This window comes from Schistocerca serialis, chromosome 4, assembly GCF_023864345.2.
Source record: "Schistocerca serialis cubense isolate TAMUIC-IGC-003099 chromosome 4, iqSchSeri2.2, whole genome shotgun sequence".
Classification (NCBI taxonomy): domain Eukaryota; kingdom Metazoa; phylum Arthropoda; class Insecta; order Orthoptera; family Acrididae; genus Schistocerca; species Schistocerca serialis.
In genome coordinates this window covers 562,573,033-562,592,062 of record NC_064641.1, presented here as the reverse complement: position 1 = coordinate 562,592,062, position 19,030 = coordinate 562,573,033, and the positions used below count along the sequence as shown (strand labels likewise).

General features: G+C 39.3%; 1 protein-coding gene across 4 annotated transcripts in view; it reads right to left on the bottom strand.

Annotated features, from left to right (window-relative positions):
• LOC126475302 (uncharacterized) overlaps positions 1–19,030 on the bottom strand; it is a 131,450-nt gene that overhangs the window by 3,046 nt on the left and 109,374 nt on the right. Inside the window, exon 5 of one of the 4 annotated variants that reach the window (XM_050103066.1) lies at positions 3,875–4,046. The exons of 1 other annotated variant lie outside the window; for it this stretch is intronic. In XM_050103066.1, the coding sequence (XP_049959023.1) occupies positions 3,875–4,046 (172 nt within the window). Of the gene's footprint in view, positions 1–3,874; positions 4,047–17,402; positions 17,525–19,030 lie in introns of those variants that run through there. 2 more of the 4 variants (XM_050103068.1, XM_050103070.1) reach the window with 2 other exon arrangements.

Genomic DNA, 19,030 nt, shown 5'->3' with positions numbered 1-19,030 from the left:
AGTACTTGATTAAATTTACAAGGGATTTTGGTTTATAAAGGGTGCAAAATGTAGTAAATACAATTACTATTTCTGGCCACAACTATGGCTTTAATCCAGCTGGATATTGCATCAAATTGACCTTGGGTGATAGATGTGGGTAAGTCACTGCTGCTTCAACTCTATGCTACAGATCATCAGTCATAGTGACTGGTGAGTGGTGGAATGCCAGTCTCTTGACAACCCACAACCTGATATTTTCACTGTATGAGAGATCTGGAGAACATACTGGCCAGGGTATCCATCAAACACCCTTAGAGAGGAGATGACAGGACCGTACAACATGTACCCTTATGCTGTCTTGTTTAAAGATAATGTCAAGGAGACCTTGAAGATAGATAAACATATAATGGCTACTGTCCAAAATACCAGCCATGGGAGCCATGTAATGTACACAATGCAATTCCATATCATCACACAAGGTTCTCAGCCCTTATGAGAATAAGAAATGCAATCAAGTATTGTTTGTTTGCATCAGAGCTACCAAACACAGGAAAGTCCATCATGATTCTGTATGCAGAACTGGGATTCCTCTGAAAAGATTAGGTGATGCCACTTCTCTGTTCAATGTTGGGACTGAGTCCACCACAGTCTACATCTACATCTACATACTCCACAAGCCATTGTACCACGTGTGGTGGAGGGAACCCTGAATTACTACCCATCATTTCCTTTCCTGTTCCACTTGCAATTAGAGCAAGGGAGAAATGATTGCCTATATGCCTCCATATGAGCCCTATCTTATCTTACCTTCATGGTTCTTACACAAAACCTACATTGGCTGCAGTAGAATTGTTCTCCAGTCACCTTCAAATGCCAGTTCTCTAAATTTTCCGAAAAGCATTCTTCAAAATTATGTCGGCTTCCCTCCAGGGATTCTCATTTGAGTTCCCAAAGCATCTCTGTAATACTTGCAAGTTCTTAGAATCTACCACTAACAATTCTAGCATCTCATCTCTTAATTTATTTAATGTCTTCCTTTAACCAACCTGGTGCTGATCCTGAACACTCAAGCAATACTGAAGAATAGACCTGCACTAGTATCCAACATGCAGCCTCCTTTACAGATGAATCACACTGAACCAAAGTCAACCATTTGCTTCCCTTCTAGAATCTTTACACTTTTCATTTCATATCACTCTGCAACATTAAGACCAGATATTTAAATGATTTGACTATGTCAAGCAGCACACTATTAATGCTGTATTTGAATATTATGAGTTTGTTTTTCCTACTCATCTGCAATAACTTACATGTTTCTACATTTAGAGCTAGCAGCCATTCATCACAAGATCTAGAGGCAGTGCACCTCTCTTTGCTGCTATTTCAGGGGAAGCTACAACAATGCTCATTATGCTGGCAATACAGACATAGTCTCCCTGTCCATGTGGATACTTGTCTTGCTGGAAACAAGTACATTTCATGCCTCAAGGTATGTGACCTGGCTCTAAGATCCCGCACAACCTAGTGAACAATAAGTCTGTCCTTGCGGGCGCTAGTTGTGCAGTGCCACTGAATCCTGCACTGTGTTGATTATGGCTCACTGAACCCCTAGCACAAGTCTTGGGATCCTCATCAAACTGAGCAGCAATACTGCAAATCGATAAACCACAGTCTACATAGGCTGCAATTCTGCTGCTGTCAAATTCTGAAATGTGTTGGTACACATTTCTTATTCTTAAACACAAGGTATAATATATTCTTCTCCCAAAAAACCAATACCCAAATGTGATTTCTGTGTGAGAAATCCACTGCATTAACTTTCCTTGTATGGTGGAAGTGTGTTTATTTCTGCAAAAAATTCTATAGTATCTAGTTAGGCCATTACAGATTCTAAATCTGAAATATGAATGAATTTAAGCACCAAAGTTACTTTCATAAACCTCTGTCTCAAGAGTTGCAGTTGCAGAACACTTCATAGAAACCTCATACAATATTGAGAATAAGTTTTTTGTTGATGCTATTGTAATGGGAGAAAAATAAAACTTACCCGTTATAGAATGAGAGAGTAATGTTATTAAAACTGGGTCCACATAATTCAATTTAGGAGAGATTGTACTGGATGCAATGTCAGAAATTACTTTGAGCTGATAGTTGCAGAACCAACTTTGAGGGTGTCTTAGTGTTAGACCTCATCACAACTAAAGTTTTCTGAACAATTAACATGGAGGAGTATATTATTAATCATGAGCCTGTTATAGCATTAACGACTAAATGTATACAAGAATATTAAGAAAATAATTTTCTTAGCAAGAGCAACAAGATACAAATTGTAGAGACAGTTCATTCCAAACAAGTTGGTTAACATATTGCTTTCTCAGACATATATTTCATGAAATTACCACAATAAGAGGTTACAGAGGTTTACTGACAATAATTCTTCACAGAAATCATTCACAAGTAGAACAGGGATTTTGGGGGGATTTGGGGGGGGGGGGGGGGGTTGGAGGAGAAGGATGTAGTGTAGCCACAAGTACACTCTGCCAAACACCATTCAGGTGGCTTGTGGAGCACAGACTCAGATATAGATGAAAATAATTTACACTTCTGTTTGTAGACAAGATACATACAACATTAATTTCTTGTCAATGTTTGTTTGCCTCTAATACTAATACAGCATCTTTTATGTAATAGTTAGATGTGCAAAAAATGAATGTCACCATTCACCTGACAGATGAAGTAATCCAAGATTCTACCAGAATATTTAGATGCAGAAATCATTGTGCATGAAATGAAGTTTATTCAAATATACTTCTACATTACTATGCTAACAGAATGTACTCTTACCTTGTCTGTCATTTATGTCATTGTGCCTTGTAATTGTACCTTGTGATTCATTTGATTAATCATGATATTTCTAAAACAAAATTCATGATTCAAGCCCCAATTCAATCCCTTATATTTTAGTCAATTCGAGCAATTTCAATCTGTTTCACTGATTAGTTCAAATGAAAAATATAAATTATATCATGATTTGCATTTCAGATTAAACTTATAGCCTTTCAAGGAAATGGCTGGCATAGTCAGTTTACAGAACAGCCTGTGTTACAGGCTTACCATCACTAGTATGATAATGCTCTATTCAGACAAACATTCAACAGGCGTCCGTGGAAAGCAGTCCATCCACTTATCCGTCCATCCATTCCAGTGCCCTATATCCAGCCAATGATAGTATGCTCCAGTTTCACAGAGAACAAAACCTGTATACAGGCTATTATTATGCTGGGGCCACCATTCCCAATGGTAAATCCACTGCCAGCACCCTGCATCCCCAACCCCTTCTTAAGAGGGATCTGTGTACTCCTTCTTTCAGCATCTGGTGTTAAGCAGGTAGTCAAATATGACATTGTTTTTCAGTTTGCACATCATGTAACTGAGGCAGAACCTGGGAACCAGCCTGTATTTACTGAAGTGAATGTGGAAAACTGTCTGAAAACCACACACAGACTAGCTGGCACACCAGTTCCTATCATTAATCATTGAGGCTGAGCTGATCTGGAGCCAACATGCCTCCCTGTGAGCTAGAAGCATGTGCTTTAACACACTCAGGTATCAGGGCAGGTCTTTGGATACAGTATCTAAACTAAGTGAATTAATTGTTCTGTTTAGCCAGATACATTAATTGCCGTTTTTCCAAATGTGGAGCACGCCATGACATGCCAATGGGACCCATTATTACTAAATACAATATTTCAGATTATGTGAGTTTACTTTGTCTCTGCAACAGAGTAAATCTATCTTGAGATGAATGTCATCATAGTAGATGTTAGAATTTTATTCGTTAGATAAAGTTATTGTAAAAATAAATTTTTTATAGATATAAAATATAACATACTATTAGAAGTCCTTGGAAGCACTGTCAAATGAACTTCTCTATAGACAAAACCTCTTGAGTTAGTTACCACACAAGCATAATCACGAGAATCCTTTTGTTGAGCAGCAGGAAGATTGAGCTTACCAATGTAAGTATCTTCTGATATAGCTAATTGTCCACTGGAGTTAAGTGCCTGAAATTGATAGAGAGATAAGATTTCTGTGAACAGTTACACTTGCAAGAAACTTTCGAAGCTTAATATCAGTAATGAATATATCTATGCAGGCAAGAATAATATCTTCCAATGATTTCTCTATTACAACACATTCAGAGGAAAGCTCACTATGTTCCAAACATCCCTTAAGGAATATATGATTCTGGGTGTGCTAACGGCAAGCACCTTTGAGATTTAAGACAGTTCTGGAGGGTTAAAGTTTGAGAAGTTGATGTCCCTCTCAGTGGGTTGCCCTACAATATCTATAAAGTGTGTACATTCCATAGTCCATAGCAAGAACTCTGAAGCAGGATGATGGAACATCTAGCATTGCAAAGAGAGGGGAATCTTGTCTTAAATTATTCGCTCACAAAGGTTGTAGAAATGTAAGGGAAAAAAAAATAAACTTCAAGCAGTCATAACTGTAATTGCAACAGCATGGTCATCCATGTAAGGCAGTTGAACCCAATAAAAGAACACAAGAATTCAGTTCTTTTAAACAGATGTCAGCATAAATCAGACAGACCAAAATAAAGGAAAATCTAGGAATTGTCAGAATACATTTTCAACTGGAATAGAGAAAAAGAGACATTTGAAAAGCTGTCACCTTCCTTCATAGAACTGTGAAATAACTGAAAAGAAACAGGAATGAGATGAATGTGGAAGCAAGTGAAACTGTAGAAGATGTAGTTTCATAGACCTTCAACATGATTGTGCTTCTGGATTCCCTAAAAATGTGGTATACCCATATGCACCAAATCCTCTAAAACCACAAAAAAAAAAAAAAAAAAAAAAAAAAAAAACGAATAAATTCCCAGGCTACAGGCATAATTAAAATTGTGCTGAACAGTCCAAAGAATCCTGTAATTCAGTAACAGACTTGTAAACATATGAGACCGCAATTCTGATTGAGCACTAGTTTGGAAAATAAATGTTTTGAACTTTGTAAAGCAATCAGACAGGGTACTAATAACAATTAGCATAAGTAACTGAAAATAACTGTATGTACAGGTTTCAGTATTGATTTCATCTCAGGTAGTTCTGATTGAGGGTGCCTTGAATTACAGATGTCCAGCTTTGGTTTGATGCCCACAGTAACATTCCCAGTAAGAACAGGATGTAGTGCAACAGCAGAAAAGGATGTAGTGCAACAGCAGCTGATACTTTATTTCTAAATCGAACTTTTTTTCATGACACACACGTGAGATCCATAATGAATGGGTTATCTGACCATATAGTTAAAATGATAACAATAAAACGTATACTCATCAAACATTTTCAACTCAAGAGAGAAAATTAAAATTTCACAGAATTATAAGTGCTGACTCAGTGGCACTGTTCAAGTACAGTTTACAGAATGAAAACTGGGAATAAGATTACACAGGAAATACAATACATGAGAAATTTAGTTACTCCCCAAAAATCTTCTTCAAATGTGTAACAGTTGTGATACTAAATGTAGCACTTCTGCTACTAAATGTAACTGGGTTTTCTCTTTTGATGCAAGTCAATTTTCAGGATGAGCATTCTAAAGCATTCTGTCAGGGTGAAAATATTAAATCAATCAATTTTTCTTTCTTAACAACATGTGGGCAGGGTGGGTTCTTCCTTGGCTCGGGTATGAGGTAGAATGAAACAGCATTTTTACATAAGATAACTTTTATTGAAAGTTTCGTACAACTGTATCTTACTGGATGTTCTGGTTCGGAGAACGGCAGCTGTGTCGTTTGCGTAGCCTTCTGCTGCAGCAGCGGCGGCGGCGTCTGATTACGCGTAGCGGTGTGTATCTCGTGTCGACGTCTCGCCCAGCTGACTGGAGACACGCAGCGTGAGATGGCCCATTTAATTATTGCAAGCGAAGTTGTGCATCGGATGGTGATACCTTGGATGTGGCATCCCAGTGTTTCTCTTCTCTAAGTGGCCGCGTGTGTTGTGCGTCGGCCAGCAGAGCGGCGCGGCAGGGGAAGGCCAGTGTCACGGACTCGAACCACGGACTCCTGCTTGCCAGTCTTCGGCTGTCAGGTCTTCATCCCAGCTCACAGGTGACTGCTGATGTGAGGCCGCCTCCTTCCCATCCTCACGAGTCGCCCGGGTACGTAAAAATCAGACTTCAAATACCTTTTAACTTCTGTCTTCTGGCGCCGAGGCTGCTGCTTGCTATTCCATTACAGCGGCGGACTTGGTGCGTCTGTGCATGATGTAGTCACTTCTTGCATGACGGTGTTCAGCAACGAAACTGACTGAAAACTACTGCTACTCTTCTCTTCTTCCTTCATCTCTCATCTCTCGTCTGTCGGGCCCACTGTGTCTCACGTATTTATTCACTTCAGTTTACTGGAGGTGAACGACTTCACGGTCATTGCCTCTTCTGTCACATTGAGGAGCTTCTCGAAGAATCTTCTTAACATCGGTCATTGGCTCTTGGAATGTAGGCGAGGGCCTTTGATCGCATGTGACGACTGAGAAACATGTGAGCCAGTCATTGCCTCTTCCGTCACATTGAAAAGCTTCTCGAAGAATCTTCTTAACATCGGTCATTGGCTCTTGGAATGTAGGCGAGGGCCTTTGCTCACATGCGACAACTGAGAAACACGTGAGCTGGTCGGGCGATGCCCTGACAGCTGAATCGACAGCGCCCACTTATGTGGAACTCGCTGACTTCACGGTCATTGTCTCTTCTGTTCTGCTGTTCTGCCCACTGTTTGCCAGTATGTAACTCTCTAAACTAAACCAAGTTTTTCATTTATATTCCAATTTCTACTTCACTTTGATTTCACTAATTTATTTACTTAAGTACCACTCAACAGTTACTCACCATAGCTAGATAGCGTGAAAAGTGATCTATAATTGTAAGAACATACTTATTACCAGCAAGTGTTTTATGATATGGCCCGTAGAGATCCAGTCCACAGATCTGAAATGGACATGAAGCCTCGGGGAGCCTCTGTAAGGGTATTTTTGAACGAGAAAGTTCAGCTCGTTGTGCGCACGCAATGCAATTACGAACGTACTGCGCAACATCCTGCTTTCTGGTTTGCCACCAAAATCTCTCTGCTACGTGTCTTTCGGTTGTCTGCTGTCCACCGTGTCCTGCAAGGATATGATCATGGGACTCTGCCATTATTTCTTGTCTAAGGTGTTGGGGAACAACAATTCGCGGTCCAAGTTTTGTTTTACGGCACAATACACCATCTTCAAGGCAAAATTGTTTTTGAGTTGTGTATTTTTTGCATTCTGTATCCTCATCTTGAGCCTTTCTCCAGTCCTCAGTATCTCGGCCTGTTGCTTCCAAAAGTGCTATTTTCCGACTTAGACAATCTGCATTAGTGTGTTTTTTGCCTGGTTTATGGATAACTTCGAAATCCATTTTGGAAAGACATAGGGCCCAACGGGTGAGACGACTAGATGGATCCTTTAACCCAAGCAACCATTTTAAAGCTGCATGGTCTGTAATAACCTTGAATTTCCTACCATACAAGTAGCATTTAAAGTATTTGATGCCATAAATAACAATTAACAATTCTTTCTCTGTTGTGGAATAATTTATTTCTGCCATTGTTAGTTGTCTCGAAGCGTAGGCTATGGGGTGTTCCGTGCCATTAATATTCTGACTCAAAACAACTCCTACTGAATGACCACTTGTGTCAGAGGATAAAATAAATTCTTTATTATAATCTGGGTAGGCTAACACTGGACTGTGTGTTAACTTATCTTTAAGGGTTTGAAATGCTGATTCACAATCTTCAGACCAATGAAATCTTGCACCCTTTTTCAATAATTGGGTTAAGGGTATGCAGAGGGAAAGGTAGCAGTTTCTAGGGCTAGGAATGCAACAAATGGGCATCAGGGCCAGTGAGTTGATGCAGCACACAACGAGTGACATGGAGGCATGGATTAGGAGGGTGTGACTAGACAGAGGAAGTGGAGATTGTTTGGTAGAGGGTGTGGGTGCAATGGGTTAGCATAGATTAAGGCCAGGAGGATTATGAGAGTGAAGGATGTGTTGCACAGATAGCTCCCATCTGTGTAATGCAGAAAAGCAAGTGATGCAGGAAAGGATCCAGATGGAATGGGCTGTGAAGCAGCCATTGAACTCAAGCATGTTGTGCTCATTAGGATGCGGTCTACTCTCTTCTTGGCCACTGTTTGGCAGTAGCCACTCATTCTGGTAGACAGCTGCTTTGTGGTCATCTCCGCGTAAAATGCTGTGCAGAAACTGCAGCAGAGTTTGTATGTGACATGGCTGCTTTCAGGTGTGACCATGCCTCTGATGGGAAAGGACAAGCCAGGATCAAAAAATCTTGCATTAGGAAGAGAAAACATTACTTAATGCAGATTGCTGCCATTTGGCTGTTGTGGACATGAATCCAAAGCTGGCCATCAGTAATTCTAGGTACCCTTACTCAGAACTATGCAAGATCAAACCAACACTGATGCAATTACTTACCAGTTATTCCAATAAGCTTATCCATCTCTAAATGCTTAATGAAGTTGAAAACATTTTCTGTTGGGGCCAACTGACTGTCAGAACTGCTGCATTGTATGTCTCCATGTCTATTACTGAAATACAACACTCAAAGAGCTGTTTCTTGCAGGATTCACTGAAGTTTTATGTCCTAGAACTCTATTCTACTTTGTGTGTATGTTGTCACTCCCTGTGCCTTCACTTATGTGACATTATCTTGTATGCATCTAGGTGTATCTGTCCAGTTTGTGTAATTTCCAAATAACTATCTGTTATGCATAGCATACCTGTAGACATTTCTTTAAATGTTTCAAGTTGTCTAATGGTATGAAATGCTCATCTTCCTTGTTTAATTCCTTATGTCTTGATTGAGAAGTCCATGTACTATAAAAGGACCTCATGAATTTATTGAAAATTTCAGGGATTGGGCAGTTAACACATGTAAATGGAAATCAGTCATGCCAGTAACCTTTTGCCACAAAGATTTAGTGTTACCACTATGGCCAGTCCAAGAACATTTTTCCACAAGCAACTTATCATTTGGCACCTCCTGTCCCTCCTTCTCCCCTCGTACATTTTCACTCATGTCAGTTTTTGCTACTAATTGTGATACACACCATATACAGATCGTGCACTCAGCTTGGAGCCCAAATGACTTCTACTAATTGTGATACATCTTGTATTAAAATCTTACAGGTGGGGCACCTCTGGCACCCCTCTCAGCTTGGTGCCCCAAATGGTGGATTACGTTGCTTGGGCCTTAAACCGGTCCTGGTTACATATCAATCAGACATATGTGTGATTGCTTCACTCTGTTAAATGACTCCTGAAGGTCTCCATACACATGTTCAATGGAACACTTGCTCTTCAAATTTATCAGAAGAGCAGTCTCAGTAACCCTAGATGTCATCCTTGGAGCAGTCCAGTTTTTCAACCTTATAATAATTTACTCACATGTTCTCCTGCAGTCAGTCTGGAAGAACAGTTTTCGAGCACAGTCACCAATAGCTGAGAGAGCTATGTGCAATGTATTCAAAATTTCAGCAAAAGCAATTGTCTATCTAGGCAAGGATCCAGAGTATACATGGAAATTATTTTTACAATTTGTACTGTTGCGTATGTCACAGTTAAGCTGAAGTTGCTGTTCATAATTACCTCAAATACCATTTAATTGTAAATGTACATGAAAGTGAGTCTAGACATTTCATGATCTTTGAAGAGGTGTCCTTAAGATGTCACCCCCCCCCCCCTCCCGGGGTGATCTGAAAATGAACAATCATGTAAGGTGGGTGAGCCCTCCTCTGAGGGGGGCCAGTTGGAAGGAACATGCTACTGTAGACACTGCAATCAGGGGGATTTTTTCACAGTGAGCCAGTCACCATCTCAGTTTAAATCTACTAAATGTAAATGACATTCAAGATTCAAAGCCCCTCCCAGCTGCACCTTGGTCTGTCATGGTATCACGTACTAATGACGAATGTTAGTCCTTCCCTATGATTAATCTGTTTATTATTCAGAAAGACATTGATGCAATTACAGGCCCTGTGAAATCCTCCTCTTGCTTACAGAATAGGACTTAGCTTCAGGAGATCAATTGTGATTTCCAGGCCCAACAACTGTTTACAGCCTTTTTCCACCATGGCTAATCTGTTCATGACAAGGCCCATCACAAGCTAAATTCTTTGCATGATGTTATTTACACTCAGCTGCTTGATGGTCTGCCCAATGGAGAAATTCAAAATTATTTCTCTGATCAGGGTGTCACTGCAGTCCATCAGGGAATGAAAAAGATTAATGCAAACTTGGTGGCTACATGCACTTTTTTTTCCTCACATTTGATCAAGTAGTGCTTCCATCAGAGATAAAGGCAGGCTATGAAGTCATCACAATCTGACTGTACATTCAAAACATGATTCATTTTCACCAGTGTCAATGTTATAACTACACTCACATTTCATGTCAAAAAATGTCCAAATGTGTTACTTGTGGTAGAGATGCTCATGAAGGCTTTGGCATTTGAGGTGTCTCTGTTTCTTCTTCCTCCCTGTGTGCTCCTGAATTTCATTTCATGGAATGTCCATCTGTCTGACACCTAGCAGGTACTCCCCACTGTATCAGTTGTAATGAGGACCAAGCAGCCTCACCCTGAGAGTGTCCTATGTATCTGGAAGAGCAGGCCATCCAGCAGATCCAGGTGATGGAAAAAGTACCCTACCCTGTCAATCAATAATTGTTGACCATTTGAAAGCCCTTCATTTTACTATACAGACTTATAGTACTGTTCTTACTATGCCTCGCCCCATGAAGGTCATGGCCACACAGACTTGCATCTCCAGTTAAGTATTGCAGTTGTAAAATCACCCAGTATCATGGTAGCATCCCTAACTACTCTCTTGCAGCTGCACAACAAGCCACAAAATCTTTGTTACCCATGGCAAAATCACCTGCAACACAACTGGCAGTCCAAAAAGGACAAAAGGAATACTCCCGTGAAGTACTGTTATGTCCCTCCAGCTAGGAAATGTCAGCCTTTGTCTCCCAACATTAAAGGCTCTAAGAAATCAAACAAAGGAAAACAGCCTTCTCCTTCCCCAACTTGGAGATCCTCTTCAGTAGTGTCGCATCATGATGGATGTGAACCTTCCTCTGCCTTGACTTCATGTGGCAGCCCATGTTCATCTTGGACTTCATTCACTTCTCAAGGACACTACTCCAGATTTGATCTATCACTGTAAGTTTCTCGACCTTAGCACACAGCTTAGCAATAGCACCTTCATGTACATTGCTGGATCTATGACTGACCATGGTGTTGGGTGGGCCTTTGTCATTGGCACCAACTTTTTCAGTATTGACTCCCAGAACACTGCTTGATTTTTACAGCAGAGCTCTTTGCCCTCTATCAGGCCAGTCAGTATATCCAGTGACATAGGCTTTTTAATTGTGTCATACACTCTAATTCTCTCAGTGCCCTTCAGAGTGTCTGTGTGCTGCACACCATCCATCCCATAATGTATAGTCACTTTTAACTTCGTTTACTTCTTGATGTTCGAAGGTTATGACGTAGTCACATAAGACCTCAGTTGTTTTTGCATCCTTAAACAAAAACAAACAAAAAAACCTTAAGATGTTCAGTTATTTTACCCAACATTATGATTATTATGTATAGAAATGTTAATACAGCACCTGACAACAGCTATATGGAAAAATGGAGAGTGGAAGTGTGACAAATGTTAATTTTTTCTGCAGATCAAGGCAGTGAGAGGAAATACTTCTAATTGTGAGCACAAAGTGTGCTGAACTCAAGGACTGATAAGAAATGTATATGAAAATTCTGGCAAAATGTAAATATTTACCAGTAAAGGAGACCCTCCGTGGAACAGCAGAGGTCTTCAGCTGTCAAGTGGCACATACAAAAGAGAATAAAACTTCACTACTTCCAGAATAAATCCTTTGATGAGCTGCATTACTCCTAAATATTTATGTGAACACCAAGAAATATTATACATATGGTTTCATTTAGAATGTAGCCATTAATGTATATTTATGCTGCCTGTAAGTCATTGTATTCTGTTAGAAAATATGTAAAATGAATTGCTGTTGAGAATTGAACTATCTGCTATCAATATGTTACACCCATTGTACTGACAGTGCACAGTTAAATTGACTTTGGGTTCCAACACAGTTCCAAAAAGAACAAAAACGAGTTACAGGTAGCTGCAGCACACTAAATAAAACCCCCTTTGTGAAATCCCCAGACCTCCAGACAGATAACTGACAGAGGAAGAACCAGCATATCAATACATTAACTAAAAATCTCAGTAATTTTCTACTTTGTTCTGAGAAATATTTCTCACTGTGTTAACCTACATGCTAACTACTATATGCTACTTTCATCTGATAGTATCGTCTGACATTATCTTTTGGGACAATACAGTTAAGGCCAAATAGGAAATCATTTTACAAAAATATGCAGTAAGAATATTATGTGAAGTTGATAACTGATGCAGAAACCTCTTCAGAGACATTGGTATTCTTATGTGATAGCACAGTTACACTCTTATAGTTCACTACCTGACACAAGAAGTGAAGTACCTAGCAGCGGAGGAGGGAATGAAACAAAACTTCGTGGGTTCAGAGGGTATGTTATGTTATTTATTTATTTATTGTCCTCTGAATCAATACTGTATATGACATGCACATGGTGATGCACGAACATACATTTGATGTTGGACATTATGATAATTTGCTGGCATGAAGTAATATGCCGAAAGTTTACACAAACATGAGTTTAGAAACATATTTTCTGAGAAGTTATGAACACACGAATTACATACTCAGTTACACATTTGTATTTTAGTGCTGTATTCCTCTCACACATATACATAACAGTACCTGGTTGGATATTCTTTCTGCACTTAATGTGCTTAGTAGCAGATGATATAGATGCAAGTTTTTTGCACATACTTGCATTAATGTTTTACTCTTTACAAAATTCTTTGCTGCAATTTGTTTCAGCTTCTTTCCACCCATGTGCAGCAGAAATTCATTTGCACTGTAGAAACAATGATCAAGTAGGAATGATTTTAATTTTTTATCAAATACAGTCAGGGATTTACTGTTTTTCATTTCTGATGGCAGGCTGTTGTATATTTTAATGCCTTTATTGAAGGGATAGTTTTTAAGGGCCGCGTATTATCAGTATGACAATACACCTCCTCTGGCCTGGATGCAAGCACTAATTTGGTTGGGAGGGTTGTCATAAGGCCATTGTTTCCTCTCTTGAGGCTAGCTGGCCCACAATTGTTGTAACCGTCCTTGATATCCCAGGTACTAGCACTAGAATGGAGTTGACATCGAAACTAATCCGAAACTTGTTCTACTGGGGACAGATCTGGTGACTTGACTGGCCACAGGAATGCTTCAATATCACACAGAGTGTTCGTAGACTCATGTGCTATGTGTGGATGAGCACTGCTCTTTGAAAAATGACACCATGTACTATCACATGAGGAATAACACATCAGGACATGGGATGTCTGTGATGTGCCATAGTGCTATCAGAGGTCCCTCAATCACTACCAGACATGACCTGTAGTCATACCCAATAGTTCCCCGCATCATGATGCCAAGGGTAACATGGCTGTGCCTCTCCAAAACATTTGAAAGAATGGGGCCTCTCCACAGGTCACCATCACCCACCACTGATTGTTATACAAAGTAGTGCAAATCACAATTCATTGCTGAAAACAATCTGACATAATTCATCAGCAATCCATACTCATTGTAATAACACCAGTCCAAATGCAGTTATTTGTGTTGTGGTGTTAATGACAGTTTATGCATGGGACAGAAATTCCCAAGTTTGGCTGTTGGTTACTTGTTCTCAGGTGGAACACATGTGAAGGGGTTACAATGCGCTTGGTGCACAGTATGGTGATCCTCCCTTGTCGTGGTCAGATGTAGTCAGCTGGAAACATTACGAAGAGTATGCCTGCCCTCACATTCCCATACAGTGCAACAGCAGGTGTGTGGCACATCCGAATGCCCCACAGATCTGGATATTGCACGATTTCAAGAGCTGGACAAAGGCCCCTTTCAAACTCTGTCAGGTGTGATTAACGCTGTCTGACACAAATATGCAGCATCTACATGTCCTTCACAGTGATCATTTAACATCTGACACTGTTTCCTCCCACTATATATCCTACCAGGCCAAGTAACAATACTAAACATGAACAACACTAAAGCATCGCGGTGGTCCACTGATCATTTACATACCCACTGATTTTGTGAACATATATGAAGTTGCATTGGTATTTGTATATTTATAAAGTTACTTGATGTTTGAGCATATCTTGTGAGTGCTTTGCCAGGTAGTATATTTTTGGTTCACAGTAAGAGTGAATTTAGATAGAAAAGTGAGTTTCACAAATGTAGTTTACCAGCAGACATTAGAAAGGATATCAGAAATCCCCAGATGTAAGCGAAAGAGTATCTTGTTAGCACATAACATATAAGAATATTTACTCACTAAAAGGTGGCAGGAGAACACACGTAGAAAAAATATTAGAGTTTCCAAGCTTTCGGACCCAGTGGCTCATTCTGGTAGAAGGGTTGAAGTGGAAGGGAGAGGGTGATGGAAAGGGAATGGTGAGATATAGGAAAAGGAGTAGAGTTCAGAAAAATCACCCAGAATCCAGAGTAAGGGAGGCTTACTGGTCAGGATGAGAAGTAAAAAATTGATTATTTTCATTGATTTACATAAGATTATTTGTGTTGGGGATGTAAATTTAACCTAAAACTAATTTCCAATGTTAAACAGTTTCACTGATATCAAGTACTATATGAAGTACTAGATAAAAATAGCAGGATTTTCTTTTCTTCTTCTTCTTCTTCTTCTTCTTCCTCCTCCTCCTCCTCCTCCTCCTCCTCACAGTACTGTTTCCTGCTTTGCTACTAATCTACATAAAAACTTAATTTCTAGTGCATTACATATAGTAATGTAGATGTAATCCCCATAATCAACAATGTGAGTAGATTATCACTGGTTGTAAGTATACTTTACAAAAATAATCTGTCATGGGTTCTTCTAAATGTTAATGTAATGTTGTCTTTTATCACAATCTTTAGGTTGTCCTTCACAATAGGATTTATGGAACACAATGTGTAAATAAATGATTAATATGCTTGCTCACCATCACTGATTGTACTCTTTGTTCTTTTGCTTTAACAGGCAATGGAAAACTGTCACTGATTAATCTACACTTTACAAATGTGGACTACAAAATCAGGCTGTGTTATATGTCACAGGAAACTGCCACAACAAATGCACAGTAAAACATAATGTGTTAATTAGGGCAGGAGAGTTCCTCTGTGGAAAATGAAGGCCACATTACTAGTGTTATTTTCATTTTAATGTAACTGAATAAGACAACCTGTTTATTAATGGAATAATAATACTATTAACATCAAAAACAGCTGAGTAATGCTGCAAAACCTCAAAACTAGAACAATTCCAGCAGAAAAATTCACACTTAGAAGGACACATCGCAAAGTTGACCTTATATTTTAAGGAGAAAAAGCACACTTGCTAGATTTGAACCCCAGCAATTGATCCCTTGCAAAAATTTGGGCCATATTTCCCATAATACGCTGTTAATCCTTCATGAAAGTAGGGCTTCTAAACTTTCATGCACACCAGTTGTTTGTCATTTCCTCCACCCCACTGCAGCCACCTAATGCTTGAGCACACAACATTGTACCGTAGAATGAATGAGGTTTGTGGAATATTGTTTTGCCATTTTAACATACTTAGTTCATTGTATCAAAGGGCATAGTTTGTAACCCGTAGCTGGTGCCAGAGATCCCTTTGCTTTGAATATTTTTTTGTCACAATTCAGAAATGTAAACAAAATGAATGAAAGGAATGAGGGTGTGATCAAATAAGTAGGGTAGTGCTAGTTAATTATTTATTAACATCACTGTTGATTTCTCTGTATTTTAAAGCTGATACTATTAAAGTGACATATACCTGAAGAAAGATGAATACTTCATTGCAAGTCACATGATTAAATTGTAAATAAAAAATCATTCACCTAGTTTCATCATAAATTTTCAGTTGCTTAGGTTTTTCATTTTAATTTTGAGGCATATATAGGATGTTTCAGAATTACACTGACCAACTTTGATGGAATGTAGTAGATGTCTTCAGGAATAAAATGTGGATAGGAAGCCATGTCCAAAAATGTCATCCAATGATGCTACAGAGTATTGAAGTTATAAGAGCCAGTGCCTACCACAAGGCCTTCCCTCAAGCAGCAGGCATGAGTCTGTTCACAGAACATGGCCTGACAAACCAACATCACAGAGACCACTAACAGTGGTAGTGACATAGTGGAATGACAAACACATCCAATAGAAACATAGTGCTCAGTTGTAGTTTGACACATGCTGGTGTGCCCCAACATAGAGACATTTACCCCCACTGAGCAGTGTGACACGTTTCACATACGACATGGTGAAAGGTAACGGGCAGGCAGCATTACCCAACAATATCCCATTAGGGGTCTCCTGCTGCACTCTACATTTGTGCCCGTCCTTCAGCGTGTGGGTGAAATGGGCAGTTTCACAGGGCTTCAACATGACAGAGACCACATGTGAAGCATACGCATGCTACAATTTGCAGAAGACATACTAGAGAGGTTCAACACAGACCCATCCTCGAACACCCACACTGTGGCACATGCAACATAAAGCTCCCATTCGGCACTTTGGCAAATGCTGCATGAGAACAGAAGGCATTCATTTCATCTTGAGGCTTCCTTCACCAATGAGGGTCCATTCAACACTCACAATGGCCATGTGTGGGTGAAGACGAACCCCCATGCCACCTACAACTAAGGTAATCAGGAAAAGTTCAACATCAATGTATGGGCTATCATGGGCCACGATTACCTGATTGACCACTAAATGCTTCCCCCTCAAGTCACAGATGACAGCAATACAACATTCATCCGGGAAGTGAGGCCGGAATTACTGGAGTCCATCAATATATGTTTTTCCAGCACAATAGGGCATTGACATAGTTCAGTCAAGCTTCCAGAACCCAGATTGGACCAATATTTTGGGACTGCTGGGTTGGTCGAGGTGGCCCTGTAACATGGCTACTTCTGTCACCTGACCTCAAATCATTCAACTTATTCCTATGGGTCCATCTGAAGAATGTGCTGTACAAATCCCTGGTGGAGTCAGCAGAAGACGTAGTAACCTGATTATGTCCATTATAAATGGTTTTGTGAAGGTCTGCCACTGAAAACATGCGTTTGTTTATAAATAACGTTTCTGCTACCAATCAAGAATTTCTTTTATTCACATGTTACACCACACGTTTCAGGAAATGATTCTCATTTTCAGGTGTGTTTTCTCTTTGTAATATGCCATTTTTACAAAATGTTTTCGAGGTGTGAGGTTCTACTTCGGTTTGTTGACTTTACTGAAATATATAAAAAGTACACAATTTTTAGTACTTACAGTTTTCTCATGATCTGTTTGTGCAGTTTCACTTATGTTAAACACCACACACCACTTTCAGTGCGCAGTATATATTGAGAATACCTTACATAAGCCAACAGTTACAAAGATGTTCTAGTTTCAGTTGACAGATATAATGTTACAAGTCCTCCACAGAGCATGATACGCTTTTGTACAAAGGGTATTTATCATATCAATATACATATAACTTGCATTTATCTGTTTTTCAATGGTGCTTATTTCTATAAGTTACTGTTTTTATTTAAGTAGCAATGAAGGAAAAGACAGATTGCTACTTACCATAAAGGAGACATGTTAAGCTGCAGACAGGTGCAATTAAAAGTCTCTTACATAACTTTCGACCACGGCCTCCATCAACAAATGAGAAACACTCATCATTGCCCGATTGCATCTTAACGTATCTTCTTGCCGGTAAGTAGCAATTTATCTTTTCCTACATTGCTGATATTCCTACCTGCAGTTTACATTGTCTGTTTTTATTTAAGCATATTCTCAAAGCATCTGAAGAAAATCACTGATTCACTTTCAAGTTTTTCATTAAAGATTTTGTCTACATATTTTCTGTAATGTGAAGGTATTTCTGGTTCCTCTAACAAATCCATTTCATGCACATTATAAAATTTTATCCTAGTTTTTCAAATGGGTGTCCTGTATTATGTATGTGTGTGGCTGTTGCTGATATTTTGTGTAGGCTTTAAAGTGCTCTGTGTACCTGGCACTGAAATTTTGGCCCGTTTGTCCTAGGCAGAACATACAACATTCCTGGCATGTTATTTTGTATATTCCAGAGTCTGGTTTCAGTCATGATTACGCTTTACATTATTTATTAGTTTTGTTGTGGTTTATTTGATGTAGAAAACCCAACTTTGTGTTTTGAAAATATTTGCGAGCTTCTGTAATATACTGCAAACGTATGGGATGATATATATACATTTGTTTTTGTCTTTTTTCTCAGTGGTGCATTTTCTGTTTGGGTCTTTCTTTACTTTGTCTAGGACTGTGTCAACCATGGGAGCAGTATAATCATTGGCAACTGCAATCTGTTTCACTATGTTTATTTCTTGTTGCATTTCTTCTTGGTTCAAAGGTATTTTAGTTGCCTGCTTATGGATGTCCAGGTTGACATGAGGTTCCAGGAAATGTGGTGTTGGTCATTGTATTTTCCTTATAAATTTTGAATGTGTGTTGTTTCTTTAATATTTAAGACCACGTAGTTGATACGTAGGTCTTGTTCATGTTCCACTGTAAATGTCATTGTCTCATGTAGATTACGGAAGCAATTTACACCAGGAAGATGATGTGCTAAAGGCATGAAATTTAACCGACAGGAAGAAGATGCTGTGATGTGCAAATGATTAGCTTTTCAGCTTTTCAGAGCATTCACACAAGGTTGGAGCCGGTGTTGGCACCTACAACATGCTAAGATGAAGAAAGTTTCCAACTGATT